The sequence below is a fragment of the Bos indicus x Bos taurus genome, chromosome 18 (assembly GCF_003369695.1).
Source record: "Bos indicus x Bos taurus breed Angus x Brahman F1 hybrid chromosome 18, Bos_hybrid_MaternalHap_v2.0, whole genome shotgun sequence".
NCBI classification, from domain to species: Eukaryota; Metazoa; Chordata; class Mammalia; order Artiodactyla; family Bovidae; genus Bos; species Bos indicus x Bos taurus.
This window is the reverse complement of record NC_040093.1, coordinates 22,594,999-22,618,819: the sequence shown is the minus strand read 5'-3', so window position 1 is coordinate 22,618,819 and position 23,821 is coordinate 22,594,999. Positions and strand designations below refer to the sequence as shown.

At 44.4% G+C, this 23,821-nt stretch overlaps 2 protein-coding genes across 6 annotated transcripts in view; one reads left to right on the top strand and one right to left on the bottom strand.

Annotated features, from left to right (window-relative positions):
- TDRD12 (tudor domain containing 12) overlaps positions 1–18,298 on the top strand; it is a 76,056-nt gene extending 57,758 nt beyond the window's left edge. For 2 of the 3 annotated variants that reach the window (XM_027516010.1, XM_027516008.1), the window contains 10 exons: positions 2,293–2,480; positions 3,761–3,995; positions 5,096–5,188; positions 7,133–7,305; positions 13,350–13,459; positions 14,838–14,898; positions 14,984–15,097; positions 15,184–15,337; positions 15,422–15,497; positions 15,935–18,298. In XM_027516010.1, coding sequence (XP_027371811.1) covers positions 2,293–2,480; positions 3,761–3,995; positions 5,096–5,188; positions 7,133–7,305; positions 13,350–13,459; positions 14,838–14,898; positions 14,984–15,097; positions 15,184–15,337; positions 15,422–15,497; positions 15,935–16,026 — 1,296 coding nt within the window. In that variant the 3' untranslated portion in view covers positions 16,027–18,298. The remainder of the gene's footprint in view (positions 1–2,292; positions 2,481–3,760; positions 3,996–5,095; positions 5,189–7,132; positions 7,306–13,349; positions 13,460–14,837; positions 14,899–14,983; positions 15,098–15,183; positions 15,338–15,421; positions 15,498–15,934) is intronic. The other variant, XM_027516009.1, reaches the window with a different exon arrangement.
- Positions 11,652–23,821, bottom strand: part of SLC7A9 (solute carrier family 7 member 9) — a 38,470-nt gene continuing 26,300 nt past the window's right edge. The window contains exons 12-14 of one of the 3 annotated variants that reach the window (XM_027516013.1): positions 19,961–20,135; positions 18,971–19,083; positions 17,240–17,817 (exon numbers count right to left, since the gene is read on the bottom strand). In XM_027516013.1, the coding sequence (XP_027371814.1) occupies positions 19,019–19,083; positions 19,961–20,135 (240 nt within the window). In that variant the 3' untranslated portion in view covers positions 17,240–17,817; positions 18,971–19,018. Of the gene's footprint in view, positions 13,381–17,239; positions 19,084–19,960; positions 20,136–23,821 lie in introns of those variants that run through there. The other 2 variants (XM_027516012.1, XM_027516014.1) reach the window with 2 other exon arrangements.

The window sequence follows — 23,821 nt, the reverse complement described above, 5'->3', positions numbered from 1 at the left end:
CCTCTCACCACCTCATCGCTTTCACCTCTCTCTCTGCCTCTTGCAAAGCACACTTGTCGGTAGATGAAGGGCCCAGCGAGATAATCCACATCTAGAGATGCTTAATTACATCTGCAAAGACCTTTTCCCCCAATGAGGTCACAGTCACAAATCCTGGGAACTAGCACAGAGACAGTTTTCTTTGGAGCAGATTGGGCGGGTGGGGTGAATCTCCATTCAACTGCAATACAGTTTTTATTGCTGAAATGATTTTTTTCTTTAATTTCTAATTATTTAGAAATTTGGAAGTTCTGTCGCTTTATTTCTACAGTTTAAAATTGTGATTTATGTTGTTTTATAGCGTATATCACTTTTCTTAATTAATTTCTTCATTAACAAGCTGAAAGGCAGCTTGTTTTGAAAGCAGAGGTTACAGTTTTCATCTGTTTTGTGGATACACGTTCCTAGTGGCTTTCATTGTGTCTAGCAACTTATTCTGCTGCTTAGTCTCTTTTTTATTTTATAACTTAATATGGAATTTGACCTTGATACTTTGCTGTTGTTCGTTTTTAGATAAAATTCCTTTCCCCTAAATTTAAGAAAGCGATGTGGGTCAGGTTTCTATAATTTCACAGAGTTTTCATTTCTGTTGTTTCCATGTCTTGTTAAAAAAAAAAAAAAAATGGGAACACAGTGTCTGAGATGTTTGAAATGCCCGGGCTCTGTGTCCCTCCCCCAAGGTGTGTCTGGCCTTTCTCCTCCTTCGTCTCTCTTGTCCCTGGGTGGACAGTGGAAGTCTCGTGGGGCCAGCCTTCCCCCACTGTCAGAGCGCGTGGAAATGCTCCAGTGTCAGCTGCCCTCGTCACCCAGGCCCAGTGTGCCCTCAGTGACTACCTGCTGCCCTGTGGGGTCTTCCTGTTCTCAGTCATTCGGGCACGCTCTTGCCTCCCAGTGCTGCTTCCTGCACGGACAGGGTACCTTGCAGCTCTTGTGGTGTGAGTGGTTTTTACGCATCTGCTCTTTTGTTGTTGTTATTTTAATTAATATATTTTATTTTTTCAAGCAGTTTTAGTTTTACAGAAAAGCTGAGCAGAAAATACAGAATTCCCCTCTCAGTCCCTCCTACCCGACCCCACCAGTTTCCCCTATTGTTAATATTTTTCATTATTGTAGTACATGAGTGACATTGATGAGCCAATACTGATAGATTATTATTAACTGAAACCTATACTTTAAGGTTCACTCTTTGCCGTGTTCCTTCTGTAGACTTTACAAATGTATGGTGACACATGTAACCGTTACAGTATCACACAGAGGACTTTCACTGCCCTGAAAATCGCCTGAGTGCTCTACCCACCCTTCCCCAGAGTTCCTAGCAGTCACCTATCTTTTTACTGTCTGTGTAGTTTTCCCCTTTTCAAAATGTCATATAGTTGCTGTCATAGAGTGTGTAGGCTTTTTGAACTCACTTTTCATTCAGCAGTTTGCATTTAAGATTCCTCCTTGCCTTTTTATGGCTCACTAGGGCAATGGCACCCCACTCCAGTACTCTCGCCTGGAAAATCCCATGGACGGAGGAGCCTGGTGGGCTGCAGTCCATGGGGTCGCTAAGAGTTGGACACGACTGAGTGACTTCACTTTCACTTTTCACTTTCATGCATTGGAGAAGGAAATGGCAACCCACTCCAGTGTTCTTGCCTGGAGAATCCCAGGGACGGGGGAGCCTGGTGGGCTGCTGTCTATAGGGTCGCACAGAGTTGAACACAACTGAAGCAACTTAGCAGCAGCAGCAGCAGGTCATTTTTATTGCTGAGTGTGCTACAGTTTATCCATTCACCTACTGAAGGATATCTTGGCTGCTTTTAGTTTTTGGCAATTATTAATGAAGCTATGATTAATACTCAAGTGCAGATTTTTGTGTAGGCAGAAGTTACTTGGATAAATACAAACGAGTGTGACTGTTACCTGTGATTGTATACAGTAAGACCATTTTGCTTTGTAAGAAACTGCAAAACTTTCTAAAGTGACTATACCTTATTGCATTCCTACCAACATCTAATGAGTTTGTTTTCTGGATATGTTTACTGTTTATGGGCTTCCCTTGTGACTCAGCTGGTAAAGAATCCGCCTGCAATGCAGGAGACCTGGGTCCGATCCCTGGGTTGGGAAGATCCCCTGGAGAAGAAAAAGGCTACCCACTCCAGTATCATGGCCTGGAGAATTCCATGGGCTATATATATATAGACCATGGGGTTGCAAAGAGTCGGACATGACTAAGCAAATTTCACTTGCACTTTACTGTTTATATTTCAGATAATACCCTTTTATGTTTTGAATGCAACAAATTACTTTGGTCGTATAGTTGATAAACATGAGGATCTTTGTGCAACTCTTAATGCTGAGATGAAAGAGTATTTTGAAGACTCCAGTAATAAAGCAACTGTTGAAAAGATAGAGAAATTTGGATTATATGGGTTAGCAGAAAAATCAGTTTTTCACAGGTAAAATGTCTCTCTTTCATCTCTACAAGTTGTGAAGTATAAGGTAACGTTAAATGGTATTGAATCCCTATTTTCATCTCTGTCCATCTGACCGGTGTGCATATACTGAGCCCCGCTGCCTCCCAGGAGGGTGGTGTCAGGGTCGTGTGCCCACATGCCCAGCTCAGCTCTACTCCCGAGCCCATTGGCCACGGGACTGCTGAGCACAGAGCATGGATGACAGGGTGGCACTTATATGTGACTGTCATCGAGCTGTCAATGTCCTGCACGTACGTGCATCTTTAACTCATGGAATTCTTACAAATTCCCATAAAATGAGCACAGTTCTCATTTTACAGATAAGCTGACTGAGTCCTGGGCTTCCCTGGTAGCTCAGCTGGGAAAGAATCCACCTGCAATGCAGGACACCCTGGTTCAATTTCTGGATCTGGAAGATCTGCTGGAGAAGGGATAGGCTATCCACTCCAGTATTCTTGGGCTTCTCTGGTGGCTTAGCTGGTAAAGAATCTTCCTGCAATGCGGGAGACCTGGGTTCGATCCCTGGGATGGGAAGATCCCCTGGAGAAGGGAAAGGCTTACCCGCTCCAGTATTCTGGCCTGGAGAACTTCATGGACTGTATGGTCCATGGGGTCACAAAGAGCCGGACACAACTGAACGACTTTCACTGTGTGTGTATACTGAGCCCTGGCAAGGTTAGGTGAGTTGTCTAAGGTCAGCTCAGGAAGCGGCAGTCAGGGTTCCATCCTGCATCACGTGGTGTGTGCTCCCATGTCCGCTGAATGCCACACCTGTCCTCTCTTGATGATAGCCCAGATTGAGAACCTTGGAACATTTAACTTGTCAGATAAAGGAATTTCCTCTTTTCAGAATGCTACACTATCTTTTATACATAAGTATGAAGTGAAAGTGTCAATTGCTCAGTCATGTCTGACTCTTTGTGACCCCATGGACTATAGTCTACCAGGCTCCTTTGTCCATGAAATTCTCCAGGCAAGAATCCTGGAGTGGGTAGCCATTTCCTTCAACAGGGGATTTTCCTGAACCAGATATCAAACCCAGATCTCCTGCATTGTAGGCAGATTCTTTACCATCTGAGCTACTAGGGAAGCCCTTATACTTGAATTGAATAAATAAATCAGGGCTAAGTGCTCTTGCTGACTCTAGCTATTTTATTTCTAGTATGGAGTTAAGCCCTGCAGTTTGGGGGAAACTTCTGTGCGGTTTGCTTTTAGCAAGTAAGTTGAGGCGACATTAATTTCCCTTTGGGTCTCTGTGTCAGTCTGAGGCCACTGTTGTTCTGCAGGGTTCAGGTGTTGGAGATGCGCCAGAAGGAGGACACGTGGGCCCTGGATCATGTCCTTGTGAAATTCATAGATGAAGGCAGGACTGGACTCGTCACAAGAGACCAGTTGCTGCACCTCCCAGAGAGTTTCCACACACTGCCCCCGCAAGCTGTGGAGTTTATCGTTTGTAGAGTGAAACCCGCGGACAATGAAATTGAATGGAATCCAAAGGTGGGTTATTTGGGCTTTTTGTATTTGTTGACTTCTAGAATTTATTTAACCCAGAATAAACATGGAGTTGAGGTATATTTGAATTTGGAGTACTGGATTTGGGTGAAATGCTTCGTGTTTCTGGGCAGGGATGCACTTCCCAGCGCTGTGCTCTGAACGTAGCTCTGAATCCCCAGAGGGGTGCCAGACATGATTGGCCATCATTATTGATAGTGCTTCCAGACTTAGAATTGGTGTAAAATATGTAGCTACAAGACTGGATACCCCTGTTACCTCTCTGGAGGGACCAGGTAATTCCACTGGAGTTGGGAAGATGAGCAAGGAAAGAGAGTCAGTCCAGAAAAGCTTCCAAAGGAAGGGATGTTTCCTCTGGGTCCTTCAGAACAGGTAACTAGGATGTCACCAAGTAGACCAGATAAGGCACTGAAGGTGAAGAAGCCCACCTGTGCTGAGACGCAGAGCACACGGCTGTCCCAGGTAGGCGGAGAGACTAGGCAGACAGTCTTGCTCATCACCAGAGCAGTGATTCCTGTTCATAACAAGGCTTTTAATTCTTCAGAGGAAGGTTACGTTTCATACAGTCTGATGAATAGGATGTGAAAGAAGCTGTTGTAGGTGCAAAGTGAACAGTTTGGGTTGTAGACAGGGCACTGAGGACAGATGCAAGGGTGTGTCCTGAGCGCAGGGCCGTCCTGTGGACGCCCCACACCGCATGTTTCCTAATGTGGATGCACAGCTCTCATTCCTCTGTCAGCTGTCAGCCTGTCTTTAAATGATGGATGTTTATTTCTTGAGAAGTTGGATGAGAGTGAGAGAGAGAGTCCCACTGGTAGTGGAGACCAGGGCCCCTCAGCCCCAGCGTCACTGGGAGCAGCAGGAGTATTGTGTGCTTGGGACTTGGCACCTGTCCTCGTCCTTCTCCACTGGTGGTTACCCTTGTTGGTGTCAGGGCATTATGGCCTCCGTAACCTGCTTCGTGGGGTGGTCGTGAGGCTCAAATGAAAGGCGCAGAAAAGCTTCTTGTGAAACTATTGAGCACGTACAGAATTAAGTATTTCCTTAAAGCTTCAGATAAATGTACTTATGTGTATTTTTTTCAGGTTACTAGGTACATTCATCATAAAATCATTGGAAAACTGCATGATGCAAAAGTGATACTGGCTTTAGGAGATACAGTTTGGATTGATCCAATGGTAAGAAAGCAGTTTTCTTGAAAAGAAGCACGTGTTTGAGTGTGCTCAGTCCCTAAGTCACGTCCAACTCTGCAACCCCATGGACTGCAGCCTGCCGTGGGGTCTTCCAGGCCCCTGAAATTATCCAAATTATTCTAACCTGTTGCTTAAATAACTCTTTGCCTCACATAAATGGAGGCTTATTTGATAAGGGCTCTGTGTGAAGGAGAGCTTGTCTCGTGTTATTTGGGTCACGAATGTGTGGTCATGGGTTTTATGGTTTAAGGGAATCTTTTATGTTGTAACCCAGCGCTCACAGCCATGTGCGTATAAATCGCAAGTACTCACATGTACAACCAAGAGAAAATTCATGGAACTGTTGTTAGTACACGCGACAGTCTCTGCCGTTTACAGTTCTTTCCCAGGCGTCGATTGTGCACCATTATTCTCCTCTCACAGCCCTCTGCCCACAGCGGTGGGAAACCCTGGGGCAGTCCCTGCCCTGCAGGAGCACAGCCGTGTGCTGGTCTAGTTGTGAACGATCTTAAAAGTGGTCACCAGTGTGGAGGATTCCGTCCTCGGACTTTCCAAGACAGGTTTTATTATGTTCATGGTTTCTACCTCATCCATTCACCGAATACTTATTGAACACCTCCTGTGTGCCTGGACCTGTATGGGGCACTGGGGTTCCACGCATAAGCAGACAGCTGCCCTGTGGAGCTGCTGTGGGGGTGGGCAGTGGGACAGAAGGCAAGGCCAGGGCCTCGGGCATCCCCCCTGAGATCCACTTTCAGGCCAGCAGCATCTCCACTGTGCTTGCACCCCAGGGACTCTACTTTTCACTTCAGAGTTTTGCTCTATTAGACTTAAATCGTAATTATTATGATTATTTATAAAGTTTAAAAGAATTCAGTTCATAAAAGCTGCTTTGTTAAAAGTTTTTTTTTTTCCCCCTAAGAGTGAAAAAGCCTTAACACTGAAAAAGATGAGTTTGGGTATAAGATTTACAAGTAAGAGGAGAAAATGATTTTTAGAAGGGAAGGTAGATACCACCAGTGTAGGTAAATGAAGAGATTGGGAAGGGGGAGCGGTTCTTAGTTGATGTCATAATAATATTGTAGTGGTTCTTTATTATAGAAATAAAATGGAAACTTTATTAATAAGCAAGGATTTTTTTTAGAACTACAGCCAAGAGAATGAAGCAAAAAAAAAAAAAGAAAACCCACATGGCAAATATGCTTCCTCAGCTCCAAAGTGTAACCATGTCAGTGGCACCTTGGAGGGAAAACAGACACACCCCACCGCCTTCTCCTCCTATAGCAGGGTGGTCCCCAGCCTGAGAGGAGAAAGGTTCTTCCCTGTTCCTGGATGGGAGAGTGTTCCCAATTCCTGGTCCCAGGGGAGGTGTGCCTGCCTTGCTAGCCTGGTCTGTTCCCCCAACCCAGGAAAGCCCTGGGGCCACACCTCCCACCAACAGGAAGCAGACAATTGCAGATTTCCATGTTTTACTTAATTTTGTGTAAACTGAAATGGATGAGAATATTTTGGTTGCAGAAAAAAAACAAGTGGAGGAAACTGTCCAAGATACAGGATCTAGAGCCTTGGCATAGGCCCTTTCTGGGCCTCTACAGAACCTGAGCCCTATTGTTAGGAGAGGTGAGAGTATGAGAGGAAAACCAGAAAGATCTAAGAGTTGTGTGTGTGGTTACAGCATCACGGCTGGGTCTTGTCTGGGGTTTTACTCCGGGACTTGATCTTGGCGCCTGCTCCACACCTGGTCGTGTTTCCCAGTACGAGGCTGGGTTCTGGAAGACTCTGACGAGGAGACCCTTGCACGTGGTGGCATGTGTCCTGGTGCACTGAGCATTGCACAGTGAGATAGGGAGGCCGTGAGAGAATGTTTGTGACTCATCTAAAGTTCTAAGTGTGGTTCTTGTAAACTTTGTATTTTTTCTTTGATTCAAGGTGCACATTACAAAACTTTCAAACTTGAAAACTTCTGTCATTGATTATAATGTTCGAGCTGAAATTTTGTCAATGGGAATGGGCATTGATAACTCAGAACATGTAGAACAACTGAAAAAATTATACAAAGGAGCTAAAATGCCATCTTTTGAAGAAAGCCTGAACCAGACCCTGTAAGTGGATTTTTGTCCCCCTTTGGAAGAGCTGTTTGGTGGAAATAGAACTCACAAGTGGTATGAACATTTTTGCTGAAAGTAGAGTAGTCTAATGAGTCTCTGTGTTCCCATCACTCAATAATTACCAACATTTGGGGAGTCTGATTTTATTCACACTCCAGCCCACACTTTTGTTTTGGCTTGACTTATTATAAAACAAATCCCAAATATATTATTTCACCATACCGCTTACAGAGTGAACTTTTGTTAGCTTCTTATTGACACCACACATCCAGAAAGGCAAACACAGACCAAGTATGGTTTAATGGGTTTTCTGAGCGTGGAAACTGGCCCAGCTTAGAAACTGGGTGCCACTCAGAGCTGCCTCCTGGTTCTCCGCAAGGGCAGCCGCCTTCCAGACACAAAACAACGCAGATGACTCTTCCCGGGCTCGTTCTCTGAGCCATGCCGTGTGTCTCTTGTGTCTCCTGGTGTGTTTAACTGTTGCTTGTGGAATTCATCCATGTTGTGTGTGCAGCTGTAGACCATGGGTTCTTATTGCTGTGTCATATTCCATTGTATGAACACAGTGTGATTTCTTTCCCCATTCTGTGGGTGGGAGGAATTTCCAGGTCTGGGCCACTTCAGGTGGTACTTTAAACATTTCTTCGTCATGTGCTTTGGTGCACTAATGAATGTATTTTTGATGGAATGGAATTGAAACTGCTCAACAGTTTTCCAGGTGGGTTGTACCAGTTTTCATGTCCACAGCAAGACAGAGAGACTTGTGAAGTCTCTGAGAGAGTATACTGGCAGCCCCTAGACGGGAGGATTGGACTCAGCATGTGTGTTCACCAGAAGGACTTGCATCAAGAGCTCCTTTCAGTCAGAAACAGCGGACACTTAGGAGAAGGCAATGGCACCCCACTCCACTACTTTGCCTGGAAAATCCCATGGATGGAGGAGCCTGGTGGGCTGCAGTCCATGGGGTTGCTAGGAGTCGGACAAGACTGAGCGACTTCACTTTCACTTTTCACTTTCATGCATTGGAGAAGGAAATGGCAACCCACTCCAGTGTTCTTGCCTGGAGAATCCCAAGAACAGGGGAGCCTGGTGGGCTGTCGTCTATGGCGTCACACAGAGTCGGACACGAATGAAGTGACTTAGCAGCAGCAGTAGTTCAGTTCAGTTCAGTTCAGTCGCTCAGTTGTGTCCGACTCTTTGCGACCCCATGAATCACAGCACGCCAGGCCTCCCTGTCCATCACCAACTCCCAGAGTTCACCCAGACTCACATCCATCAAGTCAGTGATGCCATCCAGCCATCTCATCCTCTGTCGTCCCCTTCTCTTCCTGCCCCCAATCCCTCCAGCAGCAGTAGAAAAGAGGACAAAACATGTGAACAGACACTGCGCAATGTCCAATTCATTGATTAGCTGTCCAGTAATTAATATGTGAAAGGGTCCTCAGGCTCATTACTCATCAGGGAAATGCAAATTAAAATCACAGTGGAGCGGTACCACTTCATAGCCATGGGAAATGAGAGAAAGGAAATACCAAGTGTTGGTGAGGATGTGGGACAACAAAAGGCTTTAAAAAACTTGACTAAAGTGCTGTTATCACAGCTAGCAAAATTATCAGTAATTTCTTAAACTGCATTTTAATTGTGTTAAAATATACAGAACAGAATTTCTCACTTTTTTTTCGAAGTGTGGTAAAATACGCATAAAATCTATCACTGTAACTATTTTTTAAAAATTTTGTTGGAGTGTTGTTGCTTTACAATCTTCTGTTAGTTTCTGCTCTACAGCAAAGTGAATCAGCTATGTGTATACACATATTGTCTCTTTTTTGAATTTCCTTCCCATTTAGGTTACCACAAAGCTCTGAGTAGAGTTCCCTGTGCTATACAGTAGGTTCTCATTAGTTACCTGTTTTATACATAGCAGTGTATGTATGTCAGTCCCCATCTTCCAGTTCATCCCACCCCGCTTCCACCCTTTGGTGACTGTATGTTTTTTCTCTGTGTCTCTATTTCTGCTTTGCACATGGGCTCGTTTATCTGTCCCATTTTCCCAAGATTCCACGTATGTGTGTTAGTATACGATGTTTTCCTCTGACTAATATTAAGTACACAACTCGGTGGCAGCGCGTACATTCACGTCGTTGTGTAACCGTCAGCACAGTCCATTTGCAGAAGTTTTCAACATCCCAACCAGACACCCTGCGCCCAGTTACACCGTAACCCCCTTTCTTCTGTCCCCTCAGCCCCCGGGAACCTCCTCTGTGCTTTGTTCCCAGTAATTTACCTATCCTGGGCACCTCACACCAAGGGAAGCCTACAACATTTGTCCTTCTCTGTCTGGCTTATTTCATTTCGCATAATGTTTTCGAGGTTTATCCATGTTATAGCAGATGTCAAACTTTTGTCCTTTTTAAGGCTGAAAAATCTTGCACTGCATGGCTACACTGGCCTTCCCTGGGAGCACTGCATTTTGGTATCCACTCACCTGTAGTGGATATTTGGCTGCTGTAAATGGTGCTGCTGTGAGCACTGGTGTGCAGACACCTAAGTTCCTACTTCCAGGTCTTCTGGAGTTTCTGGATCCTGTGGCAGTTCTGTGTTTCGTTTTTTAAACTGACAACCTGTTTCCACAGCAGCTAAGTGTTGTGTTCCCACCAGCAATGCACAAGTGTCCTGTTTTATCCACCTTCTGCCCTAGAAATCAGCCTGAGGTGAAAGCTTAGGGTCATCTTAGGACTTTTCTGAGCGAGTGTCTTGTCTTGGCTCCAGACAGCTTAGAAAGGACTACACAAATAATTCACAAGGTCGGCTCTGCCCTCTCTGGCTTCAGGAGTGGAGCTGGGGGAACAGGAAGTTCTTTCAGTGTTATCTAGAGGGAAATAGGAACTTGGAGTGTCCTAGTCTACCGATTTGTTTTGGATGCTGGAATATTTCTTCAGTCTAACTTTGTTTCAGTTGACCTGATTAACAGATAAATACTTTGAATTGAAGTTGCCAGTAGGTAAAGTTGAAATTTTAAAAATTCATTCATTTATTCAGCAAACATTTATTGAGTGTCTACTAGGCATGCAGTAGTGAAATAAATAGATGAAGGACTCACATTTTAATGGGGAGAGAAAGACAATAAAGATGTTACAGAGATACATATGGGATCAGATGGTGGTATGTGAGATGGAGCAGATTAATGCAGAAGGGAAGGGAAGGTGGTTTGGGGCCTGAGATGGTGAGCCAAGACAGTAGAGCTGAGTCCTGACCCAGGCAGATGTCGAGAGGCGAAGACCCGAGTGGGCAGGAAAAGGCTTGGTTGTTCCTTGGTTCCAGGATCAGAGAGGGAGGTACAGTGATCAGAGGAGTAAACAAGGGGAGAGTCTAGGTGGAAGGGGTGCGGTGGTACGGGGGTCGGATTTTGTTGAACCCCGTGGCCAGTGCAAGGAGTAGGCTCGGAGGAGGAGGAAGTGGAGCCGTGAGAGAGTTTTGAGCAGAGGAAAGACTTATTAATCAGAGCACCCTGGGCTGCTGTGTTGAGAAGAGACGGGAGGGGACGAAGTCTGTGCCCGGGTCGGGACAGGATGACTGTGGCTCAGGCTGGGATGGTAGTGTGGAGGTGGGCGAAGCAGCCGATTTCTGAATGTACCTGTATGAGAGTGTGGTCTCAAGGGTGTACGGTCAGCAGACGCTGGGTGTCAAGAGCCAGCTGAGGGGCCTCCAATGCTGAGAGGTGGCCGGCAGTGGGCATCTAAGAAGGTGCAGCCTGGAGCCAGCTGGGGTCAGGGGGAGCATCCAGGATGGCAGTGAAGGAGGAGTTTCACGGACCAGGGAGCCGTGAGCTGCACGGTGCTCCTGAGGCCACGTGAAATAAGGACCAAAAACTGTTGGGCGGATTTAGTGCTGTGATCGTGGGAGACCTTGAAGTGTTCCTAAATTACTGCTCAGAGTAGGGGAATTTCAGAGAACATGGCAAAGATGAAAACTGTCTGAAGTTTACAGGGTTTTCTATCTTAATAAAATCGGGTACCTGTGGGATTAGAATATGTTTTGGTTTCTGTACACATTCAGGAAAGAAAACTGTTCCATGCTTGCTTTTTTTTTTTTTTTTTTTTTGCTGTGCTGGGTGTTCTTTGCCGCTCGGGCTTTCTCTAGCTGTTAACAAAGCGCGGGCTTCTCGCTGCGGTGGCTTCTCTCGCTGTAGAACACAGGCTCTGGGTACGCGGGTTTCGGTGGTTGCGGCGCTCGGGCTCTCGAGCACAGGCTCAGTAGTTGTGGCGCACGGCTTAGTTGCCCTGCAGCTCGTGGAATCTTCCGGACCAGGGATGAAACCCATGTCCCCTGCACCGGCAGGTGGACTCCTATCTACTGCGCCGCCAGGGAAGTCCTTCTTACTTACTTTTGAGATATTCTTTTAAAACTGAAGATGCCACTGCAGTTGAGTAGGTGTATTCAAGACAAAGGTGGATCACTTACAGGGAGCCCCACAGCTACTGCTGAGCCCGGCTCTGAACCAAGCACCCTGCTCAGTGCCTGTGCACAGATGATTCTGCGGTCGCACAGGAGGGTTGGACGCCTGTGGTCACACATGGAGGGAAGTGCAGAGACCACGGGAGCCACAGAGGACACTTGCCTCCCAGGAAGGGGCTCCGTTTCGGGAGATGAATAGGCAGCTGTGCATTTCCTGGACCAGAATCGAGGAGCATGGCGCCATTCTCACAGCAGACTGGAAAGGGGGACAGAGTCTGGGGACCTGAAAGGTTGACAGACACAGGGGAACGTGTATAATTGTGTCATTCTGAGTCTTCAGGACTAAGAAGATAGTGGCAGGGTTGGCTGTTCGAGGATGTTTCCCAGAGAGCAGCCAGTTCAGAGGGGAGGAGACACCAAGCGGGTCTGGGACTTGAGTTTCAGGTTATTGAGGTATAAACCTAGAGTGCAGGAAAGTGGATGGGGAGGCTCTAGTTTGCTGGTGTTTGAGGACAGTCATGGCGGAGGAGGAAGGAACTGATCCCCAGTAAATGAGGGCCAGGAGGAGGAGGTCAGAGCCGTGGCAGAAGAAGAGGGTGGGCGACGGAGGGTCTAAGGCTGCACGGTGGTGAGGGGAACAAAGCCTGAGAACGGGGTCCATGCCTGAGTGGTTGGACCATGGGGCCCTGCCCTCCATGCCACAGGCTTCATATGTGTCAATCAGACGTGCCTTTGGAGACACACACGCACACTCCCTACCCATAGGGGTGTGTATACGAGTATTCGTATAGGTTTGCTCCTTTAGGTTTCATTAACTCAAAAACGATGCAAAAGAAATGATTTGTTTTCTCCCTTGGGAAAGGAAATTGGTGACTGGGGAACAGGGGAGGGGAGAGATTTTTCACTGTGTAGACCTTTCTGTCTATTTCTAAAATACTGAACCACATGTATGTGGTTACCTGTTAAAACAACCAAAAGAAAAACACAGTTTTTTATAAGAATGAGATTGCCCTCTATATATTGATGTGGTGTAATCTCCAGTTATTAAGTACAATAAAATAAGGGGTAGAAAAGTGAATGTAATGTAGTAGGTTCCCATGTGTTTAAACATGTGTGTGTGTTCTAGATAGAAAGATACAGAGGGCAGTATTTGCTTTTTCTTGCAAAGAATGTTTCTAGCAATAGATCCAGAGTGGTAAGAGGGTGTCTAGGAAGCTGGGACAGGAGAGGAAAGGAGATGGCTTGTACTTTCTGCTCTTTTATCCTCTTTGAAGTGGGCAGCGGTGCATACAATTCTCACAGTTAAGTGATTTGAAAAGAATTTTATTTTGGCACATGAGTTCCTGCAGCTGTTGTATGACATATGTCGACCAGCCACTCGGCCCCTGATGCCAGCAGTGCCCAGGCTGGCTGACCTGCCTGGCATCTGCTAGTGAGCCATAAGTTGTACGCAGGTCTGACTGCTGTAGGAGGCACTTCTCAGCCGTGTGTGGCTGGCCTGCCTCCCTCTTGCTGGAAATCCTGGAGGGAGCCAGATTGTTTCTCTCTTCATCTCATGGTTCACCTCTGCCTCTTCCGCCCAGGGTACCTTCTTCCAGAGAAGACAGTGCTTGTCTGCCGAGCACACAGCAAGAGGACAAGGGCTCAGAGAGAGGAACTGACACCAAGACAAACTCAGAAAACCAAAAGCATGGTTGGTTATTTAAAAGATGGGTAATTTAAAGTCACTAATGCTTGGAAATTTTCTGATGTTTAGGCTTTCCACTTTTATATGAATTAGAAGGTGATGTAAACTGATGTTACCTAACTTTCTATTTTTGACAATTCCGCTTCCAATGTTTTTTTCTGTAACTTTTTTCCTTTTTGTCATTTGAGGTATAATGCTCCGTCCAGTAAAAGTGCATGGATCTTAAACATACAGAATTTTCCTGTGTGTACATGTCCATTACCCGACCCAGGTCAAGCTGTTGGCCATTTCCAGAATCCCAGTGGTCTCCCTTATATACCCTTCCTGTCTGTAACCCTGCCTAGGAGCCCTGTTCTTACTTGCGATACCATCAGTGTTGCTGAATTGGAAGCACGTGGTACACACTCTCGTGTCTTCTTTCATTCAGCATTATGTCTGTGAAATTCATCTAGATTATTGTAAGTAGCAGTGGCACTTTATTGCTGAGTTATATTCTGTGGTATGGGCTTCCACTGTGGCTCAACTGGTAATGTTGAGAGACATCCCACATTATGTCCCATAATGAGGGACATTACCACATCCCTCTGCAATGTGGGAGGCCTGGGTTTGATCCCTGGGTTGGGAGGATCCCCTGGAGAAGGGAAAGGCCACCCACTCCAGTATTCTGGCCTGGAGAATTCCATGGACCATATAGTCCATGGGGTCGCAAAGAGTCAGACATGACTGAGTGACTTTCACTTTCGCTTTCATTCTGTGATGAATATACTGCAATTTATTTCCCCATTTCCCTGTTGAAAGACATTGTTTTCAGCTTTTGACTGTTGTTAACAAAGCCCCTTATAAACATTTTTGCTCAAGTCTTTGAACGCCTCAGACGTTTTAGATTGAGAATTTCAATTGCACTGATTTACAGAATGTTATGTGCTGCAGTGGTCCTTGCACGTACTGACTGCTGTTCTGGAAACTGTTAGGGGTCCTAGCAGGTTGAGATAGCAGGGACGTTGGAGCAGTGGTGTCCTATGGCCAACAATTACATGTGGTCCTTTTTCACAGAGTTTACATTCCTGATTGTTTAATCATAATACTGGTCAAGGTAAATAGTTCTTTTCTTAATCTAGTATTTGTTCTATTAGTTACACTAAATGATGTACATTTTACTTTTTTAAATTGTTCTTTGCAACTGGATACTTTGGTTACTATGAAGTTTATGCTCATATTCTTAGTAGTTCAACTAAAAGTTGCATAAAATGCCAAAAGTACATATAATATATATATATAATATATATATAATGGAGTCATATATACATGTTTTTTGTAATATATATGTTATATATTATGGAGTCACATATAAATAACCTATAGGAAAATTTGACTTTTTGGACAGAAACTTTACCTAAAAACACTGGAGGTGCTTCCATTAACAAAACTGCAGAGCCGCCGAAAAGGTATGCTTGTTGCTGGGGTCTGCTTTCCTTACTTGCCTAGCACATACACAGAGATGAGTATATAATCCTCTTCCCTTTCTTCCAGCTTCCACCCACAAATAAAATGGTTCCAAAAAGAGGATGTGGTCATACTGAAGATAAAAATAAGGAACGTAAAAGATTATAAATGTAAATACTTTAGAGATAGAGTTGTTTTCAGGTGGGTTTATGTATAGCTTATAAAACAAAATAGAAGTAATTTCTAATGTTTTAAAAGGCTGACTTTATTTCTTTTTGTAAATCTAGTGCCTGGGTAGGAGAGAAATTTTACTTGGCTGATTTGGAGCTACAAGCCAACATAATAAAAGATGATTGCAAATGCATAATTAAATATGACGAACCTGTAATCACTCTTGTAAAAGAGCAAAGGGAGTCTTGGTGTGGCTTACTCAAACAGAGGGTGAGTAGAAGTCAACCGTGCTTGGTCTTAACACGCTGAGTATGTTTTATTCTCTCAAGTAATGTAAAGTGTTATGTTGAACAGAATCCCAATGTGGCTTTTGATTTTGATCACTGGGAAGACTGTGATGAGGATAAGGAGGATAGCCACTTTGCCAAAGGTAAGAGCAGGTGCACCCACTCCCCAGGAGAGTCGTAGGACCTGAGCATCATGGGGGTGGACACATCACTCAGCAGATTCCAGGAATGCAGCCTTTGTAAAAATGGGCCATTACTGTAAAGCCCTTAGGTGTTAGTTTTCTCCTTGTGGTTGATCTCGGTGCTAAACGTTCTGCTTTGAGGAGTATCAACTCTTGGTTATAACGTACCTCCTTATAACACTTGTACAAATATTTCTCCTAGGAAAATAACTTAGCCATATGCAGGCAAATTTTACTTGCATGTTTCTTGCTTAAAATAATGAAAACTTGAGTCACAAAATATAGAGCTAGAACCCAAGGGACTTTTTCTGCAATGACCAAAATAATGGGCATGGGGGAAGATTTGCTAATGAATCTGTAATTATTAACATATTTTTGATAATATCTACCTCTTTTAGTTGTAAACTCTAAAAACCTGTCCTGCAATGTGGCAGGCTTGGTTGAGACCAGTGACAAAAGTTCGGATGAAGATGAAAGTGAGAGTGAATGAGAATGTGAATTAAACCCTGCAGAGCGGCCAGAGGCTTCTGAACAGAAATGGATATTGCTGTGTGACCAGAGCTAAGAAGACAGGCAGTCACATTCAGACCATTTTTCCCTCAAGGATCAAGCGTTACTAAGTGTCACCTTGCGGCACTGGGATTAGTAATGGTGAGAAATTCTTAATTGATAGAAACACGAGTTGATGATGAGACTCTGGAAGGAAGGTGGAAGCAGAGACACTGTGAGTGCTGGGCTGTCCTGCTGGCCACCTGCTGTGAAGCCTGCCTTGACTCTCAGGTTGAGTGATGCAAGCCAGGCGTTCAGGTAACGAACTGTACCACCTGAGTTCACTGTTGTTGTCTTTTCATCTAGACCTGTGTTTGGTACATTCTTAAAACCTGAGCTTGCACATATAAATTGAGATTTCTTAAAATTCATACTCTGCACTGCTTAAGAAACCTTTTCAACGGCTTCCCTGGTAGCTCAGATAGTTAAGAATCTGCCTGCAGTGCAGGAGACCTGGGTTTGATCTCTGGGTCGGGAAGATCCCCTGGAGAAGGAATTGGCAACCCACTCCAGTATTCTTGCCTTAGTTCCATGGGCAGAGGACCCTGGCAGGCTACAGTCCATGGGGTCGCAAAGAGTCAGACATGACTGAGCAACTAACGCTTGACTTCACTTTCAGCCATGAGTTAGTTGGCATTCAGCATAACTGTGTGTGTGCTAATGCTCCTCGTAGTCTTTGCATAGCGATAGCTGATTGGCCAGGCTAAGCTGACATCTTGCAAAGAGACAGTCCAAGGGTGAGAATGGGCTTGCCTCAGCAATAGCAGCCTGAGCCAGGGCCTTCTGGAGGTAAAGCTTCTGAAGTACCCTCGGAACCTGCAGCGTCTGGGACAGACAGGACACAGGTCTCTCTCCAGTGGAAACTGAAGAGGACTTGTGCGTGGAGGTAACGCTCAGAATACCTGCTCATGGTGAGCCCTGCACACATTCATGGCCTCAGCCTGCGGCGAAGCTGCAGCACCCGCAGTCATGAGGTCATCAGGAAATGTGCATTTGTCATGAGCACTTCAATGTGGGACTGCCCAGAGCCTGGCTCTCCATGTTACCCGGAAAGTTAGACGGCGAGCCGCTGGCCAGTTCACACCCTGTGCACTGCCTCAGTGTGGGGCTGGCAGCTTTGCCTAGAACTGGAAAATAACACGGTAGAACATGACTGTTAGGACAGCCCCCCGAGTCTTTATTCTGTTTTACACATCAGAAAGCACAGGGGCTCACGTTTGTATGTGTCCCAGGTATGGAGCACCACCTGAACAGGAGTAAACTTTGTCTTCAAGCTGTCGTGCCCCGTGAGCAGGCACGAACCGTCCTCTTGCTCTCAGTTTCCTCATCTGTAAAATAAGACAGTCTGCTTCTTGGTGGCCATTGCCCAGCAGTGGGGCCTGGCGTGCTGCTGGGTGGAGTCATGCTGCTGCCCTCTGGGGGGCGGACATGGTGTCCAGCCTGGACAGCTGCCAGGATCGCATCCTTGCTGCCGCTGTGAGCCCGTGGTTGACCGGCAGGTGTCCGATTGGCATGTGAAGTGTACCAGCGGTCCTTTTTTCCCGGCTAAACTGGGCAGGCTCTTCGGGAAGTTGTGCTGTCTTTGCTGGCAGAGGTTCTGATTCTGTGCAGCTCTTGTAACGTTCTTATCCCATTTTGGTAAATACAGCTTTCGCTCCCACCGGGGAGGCCTTTGGGTCGGTGGCCAGGCCTCCTGAGCTGCACTGGCTTTTCCCCTGAGGTTGTTGGCCACCTGCAGTGTATGCGCCAGTGTATAGTCTCTTTCATAAAACACAACACATGATAATAGCAAGCAGCAGAGCTGCACAGGTGTGTGCCCAGGTCAAGTGAAGGGGTTTCCTGTTCTCAGAGAAGATGTAACATTGGTTCTCTCGTGTGGTTCACTAACAGCTGAGTGAAAGTATTGGGCAGAGGATGGCTACATGTTTAAATTTCAATTTCTTTTTTCAGACATTTAAATTTATGACTATTTGAAGTTCTGAATTATGTTCTGTAAGATACAGGAGTACTGGCTTGTGAGATGTAAACAATTACTCACTGTTTTTTGTTGTTGTTGTTCTCTATTATTATATGTACTGATTTCATGTTTTGGGAAATTTTTTGAAATGCATGGTAAAAGTACCTTTGCATGCTTCTAAAATTGCTCATGTTCTTAGTTTTGGTGTGAAAGTCTTTTGCAATATATCAATAAAATTTCAGTGTTTTCACGGAAATGTTACTTTTCCCATTCTTTTAGACCATATTTTGTCAGGAATATTCCTGAGTGCCAAATGCAATAGAATTTTATACAGCATACGTCCTGGCTTGACTAAAATACCAGTGAAGGTTGTCAGGGGACCTGTGATGCTGAGCTTCTGTGGACACAGGCTGCAGGTGGTCCTGGGCAGTCAGCTGTGCCCTGAAGGCCTTGACAGCCAGCCTGGGACGGACCTGCCCCCTGCGCCCCCGGTGAAAGACAGGAAGGGGTGGGGCGGGTAGGAAAGCACTCGTACTTGAGTATTTTAAAAATCTATTTCAATCAAAGCAAAGTTCCATCAATTTTATATTTAAATGTATATATGTGTGTGTGTGTATATACACATATACGTGTGTGTGTGTGTATACATATATGTACCCTTCTGATGATGGAGCTGAAAGAACACCCTTTACTGAAGTAGGTGTGACGTGCCCCTTGCTAGAGTCGCTGTGTGGTGCCCGTGGCTCTGGTTTAGTCCTTCCCGCCACCACCGTCCTTCTGGGTTATGTCCTTGCCTGCTGGTTTCAGCCAGCACCCACCCAGAGAACTAAGGATAGCTAAAAATAATAGTATCATACACGTGTGAATATGTTTGTTTCTTTTTCCTTAAGAAAAACATCAGGAAGAAATAACCACAAATATTGCTTACAAAAATAAGTTCATCACAGCTTGGATCTGGCACAAGAGGCAGAGCTTGTTACTCTGGAGCTTCCTCGGGGGGGACGACTTCCATCAGCATCTGAAGGTGCATGGTGAGAGGCTCTGGGGGGGAAGTGCAGTTAGAAAAGCGTCATTAAAAATCCGCTTCACCCCACTTAATTGGTGAGCAGTGATAGTGTTACTCCTTGGTGACGTGTCTCCTGTTAGAGCTGTGCGCGGGGGACATGGTAGGTAGAGATGGACAGACCCATCCTGGGAGCTATGGTGGTTCTTTGGAAATAAGTTATTCCCATTAAAGCATTAGGAACCTGCTAAATATTTTACTGCCACCAAACCATTTGTAGGAAAAATATGAATGACTCAGTTATATGTGTATATTTAACTACCACTGACCAAGGCTGAATATGTAGTCTGAAGTCACTTAGTTGGCATCTCCTTTAAAATACAGATGGTTCATTCTCTTTACTTCCTTAATTCTAACTTAAGAGTTTTTGTTGGGAACAGCTTGGCTAAACACTCAAAGCTGAGAAATAGGTGTATTTGGGTGGGGCCTTTAGGTTGTAAGTTATCCTGGCTAGATTCTCTGTCAATATAATCAAATGCAAGTCCATTTTCAGAGGCATAGGCAAGTGTGGCTGGTTTTCTGATAGTTATTAACCTTTTCTTTCATTTTTGTAGCAGAGCACCAGCAACCCCTCAGCTTTAGGCTTAGATCAGTGTAAAGAGGTTGGAGGCAGGAGGAGCTCTTTCAAGAAAGGAGCAAAGTCCTTGGGAAATAATAGAGGCCACAGGTGGACCCCAGGGGTGTCACACTGAGGGGAACAGGTCACGTGTCCTCCCAAAGAGGAGATGAAATTTTGTTAGCTGTGTGAGACCCTGTGACAAGAAAGTCCTGGTAGCATCGGGACAGATGAGGCTGCGGGGTGTTGGGCTTGCCTTGCTTCACTAATAGCCCAGCGGTTCCCCGGTTGATACTTACTTGAGATTTTCTGAGCCCATGCAAACTTATAGTAGACAAAAAGGAAATAAAATACAAGGCCGCTCAGCATAAACAACACACAGTAGAGATACTCCCACGCAGGTGCGCTGATGATTGGGGCCAAAACCAAAAACACGGATAAGAGAGTCACCAAGATGGGGATGAAAATGGGCACCTGCAGGCAGAACAACATGGAGTCGTGACTCGGCCTGAGCACTTGTTTCCCTTTTGACATTTTTCATACCCTTGACAGAGAAAGAAGAATATAGTTTCCATCACTTGTAAGTAAATTTGCCGACCTTACTTCACCTGTTCTTTTCCTTTTCCCTAGAATATAAAGAAAACCTTCACGTCATTTTTACCTGTAAAATCCACATCATGCATTTCTAACTGACAAGGACTTCGATTTTAACCTGTTGGTTCCCTCCTTGCTCTGTCTCGTCATTAATTTGTTGCCGGAATTGGATGGTGTGTCCTACACTGTCTTCATCTTGCTCTGCTGATAACTTGCTCCTCTGTGCCTCTCGTTTGTTAAAACCGGTGGCTAGACCTGGGGGCAAGAGCCTTTTGTGGTGGAGCGGTGCACTTCCTTTCGTCACTTCAGGAAGCACTTAAGGTCTGACTGCCACACTTTGGAATCCCTGAAGTCAATCAGTGAGTTCAGGGGCTCGAGAGACATCCAGTCCTAGCAGGTCTGGATTCACCCATTTCTCCAGGGAGCTGTTTCTTTTCGGTAGGAAATGGACACTTAGAAACCATCATCTGGGTGCTTGGAGTATTCAGTGTTCTTTCACCAGGACAGAGAAAAATCATTTTTTTTCACGAAGGGGAAAACATTGCACAAATGATTCTAATAGTTTTGATTCAAATGTAAGATTGCACTTTTTTCCTTACTTTACTCTAGACTTGCATTCTTTCCTAATGCATCTTTTCGAAAATCTTCATAATGGCTTTCACATGATTACTTATTTTCTTTATCTTACAATGTGTCTATAATAAAATAACTATACCAGTTCAATTCAGGTCAGTTGCTCAGTCGTCTGACTCTCTGCAACCCTGTGGATTGCAGCATGCCAGGATTCCCTCTACCAGTACTACCATTGTAAGTAGCATGAAGTAGCATGAAGTTTAAGACTTTTTTTTGCAGTTCTTTTTAACAGAAGAGTATAAGCCACAAGGGAAATGCAGTTAAAAGTCATGCACTTTAGTATCAGTTCTGGTGGTTATGCTGTGTGGTTATGTCATCTACTTTTTATAGAGTAATATTTTTTTATCTCCATTTGTTTGGAGTTTTCAGGGATTTGCTCTTTCCCTTTGCAGTGTTTGATTTTTTGATATTATAAATTTTTTCTTGAGTTTGCTTTATTCTGCCATTATTTCTTTTTGAGAATAAGCACAAGTATATGCACAAACATGCATACCCCTGTTCATCTTCCACTGCCCTTACATAAAAGGTAGCAAATGCATAAAACACAGTGTTACACCTTGTTTTTTTCCATTAAGATACTTCAGAGATAGCAGTGCTGTATAAAATTACTTAGGCATTTTACTACTGCATACCACTCTATTTGGTGGATGTTCCAAACTTATCCAGCTAGTCTTCCACTAATTGACATTTGGGTTGTGTTGAGGCTTTTGCTTTTACAGTTAATGCTACAATAAATGACCTTGGGTGTGTTTCATATTTTTTGTCAACTTCACTTTAGGATCAGTTCAGTTCAGTCGTTCAGTTGTGTCTGACTCTTTGCGACCCCATGAACTGCAGCATGCCAGGCCTCCCTGTCCATCACCAACTCCCAGGGTTCACTCAAACTCATGTCCATCAAGTTGGTGATGCCATCCAGCCATCTCATCCTCTGTCGTCCCCTTCTCCTCCTGCCCCCAACCCCTCCCAGCATCAGAGTCAACTCTTCACATGAGGTGGCCAAAGTATTGGAGTTTCAGCTTCAGCATCATTCCGTCCAGTGAACACCCAGGACTGATCTCCTTTAGAATGGACTGGTTGGATCTCCTTGCAGTCCCAGGGACTCTCAAGAGTCTTCTCCAACACCGCAGTTCAAAAGCATCAATTCTTCAGCATTCAGCTTTCTTCACAGTCCAACTCTCACATCCATACATGACCACTGGAAAAACCATAGCCTTGACTAGACTTTGGGATAGATTACCTCAAAACAGGATGACTGGGTGACAAGGTAAATCCATGTGTAATTTTGCTGGATATGGCCAGGTTTCCATCCACAGTGGCCACATCACTTGAATTCCAGGACACAACTGAAGCAACTTGGCAGCAGCAGCAGCAATGTTGGAGAAGGCTGTTTCCCCATGGCCACCTCCATGGGGTGTGGCCAAACTCTGGGATTTCTGCCCCATCTTACAAGCAAGAAATGGTAGCCCGTTAGAATTCTGGCATCTGTCTCTTGTTAGGAACAAAACTGAGTGTGCTGGGGTCCATTTGTTTCATGTTTAAGTCTCATTGCATTCTTCTCATTGAACTTTGTTGACTTGTGTCCATTTATATCTTTTGTCCATTTCAGTTGTTAGTAACTCCCATCTCAATTTTAGGAACTCTTTAAATGAGGGCTGTTACCTTTTTGTGTGTGTGATATTATTGCAGATATTTCCCCCAGTGTTATATATATGTGCTTTCAATTTTCTTCTCCTTATTTGAATGCATGCATTTTTATTTTGGCCAGGAGATATGGTTGCCCCTTTTTTAAAAATTACTTCTTGATTTTTGAGTCATTGGAAAGGTTTTCTCCATTCTTGGATTACAAAACAGTGTATGTTTTCTTCATGCATCAGTACTATGATATTTAAATTTTAGAATCTATATTTTAACATTTAATGGCTAGGTTTTCCCTGGCCATTCTTGCTGTTAGTAGTTTGTTCTTCAATATGAACTGTAAAATCAGCTTGTCTAACTCCAGAGAAAAAAATTAGATGGTGTTTTTTATTATAGTGACATGAAATGTCTAAATGAAGGATGCTGAGTCTCCCTATCCAAGAAGATGATGAATTTCCATTTGTTCAAGTTACTTTTTTTGTCTTGCAGGAGAATTTTACTTTTCCACGGAGAAGTCTAACCTCTTGTTAAAGTTTATGGCTAGGTTTTTGTTTCGGATAGAGTAGGGGGAAGATGAGGTGTTGTCTTTCATTTTCTTTTAATTGGACATCATTTTTATAAAGAAAGGCTATTGATTTCAGTGTCTTAATTTTATGTCTTATTACTTTACTATATTTTCTTGTAGTTTTTTCTTTGATCCTTTTGGGTTTTCCAGGTGTACACTTTTATTTTCTTTGAGTGGAGAAAGACTTTCAAAAATCTTCTCTAATCCTTAGGCTCCTAATTGCTTTCTCTTACGTAATTGCCTTGCTGCTATCTTCAGAGCAGTGTTAGCTGATAGTAGAAATCAATAGAAGGAAGGCATTCCTGTCTTAGACCTAGCAGGGATCTCTCTAGTATTAAGGTTAGCAGTTAAGCTTATCAATTAAGATTGCTTTTTGCCATAAGGTGTGTTTGTGTGTGTGATCATACCAAGGAAAAGATTATGCGTTTCTAATTGTGTTTCTCTCAGTGATGTATGTTGAATTTTATCTGGTGGTTTTTGGCATCTGTGGGAGGTGATCATAGGGGTATTCACCATAGGTATATTAATATGATGAATTATATCCCCCATGAATTAAATCCAGTTCATTCTAATCTTCAGCCACGCTTGCACAAACTTGACTTAGTCGTGGTATGTTTTTAATATAATTGGATTCTATTTGTTAAATTATTTTATGATTTTTCTATCAATATTCAAAAGTGAGATTGGTCTGTGATTTTTCTGTGCTGTCTTTGCAAGGTTTGGTATTAGTGTT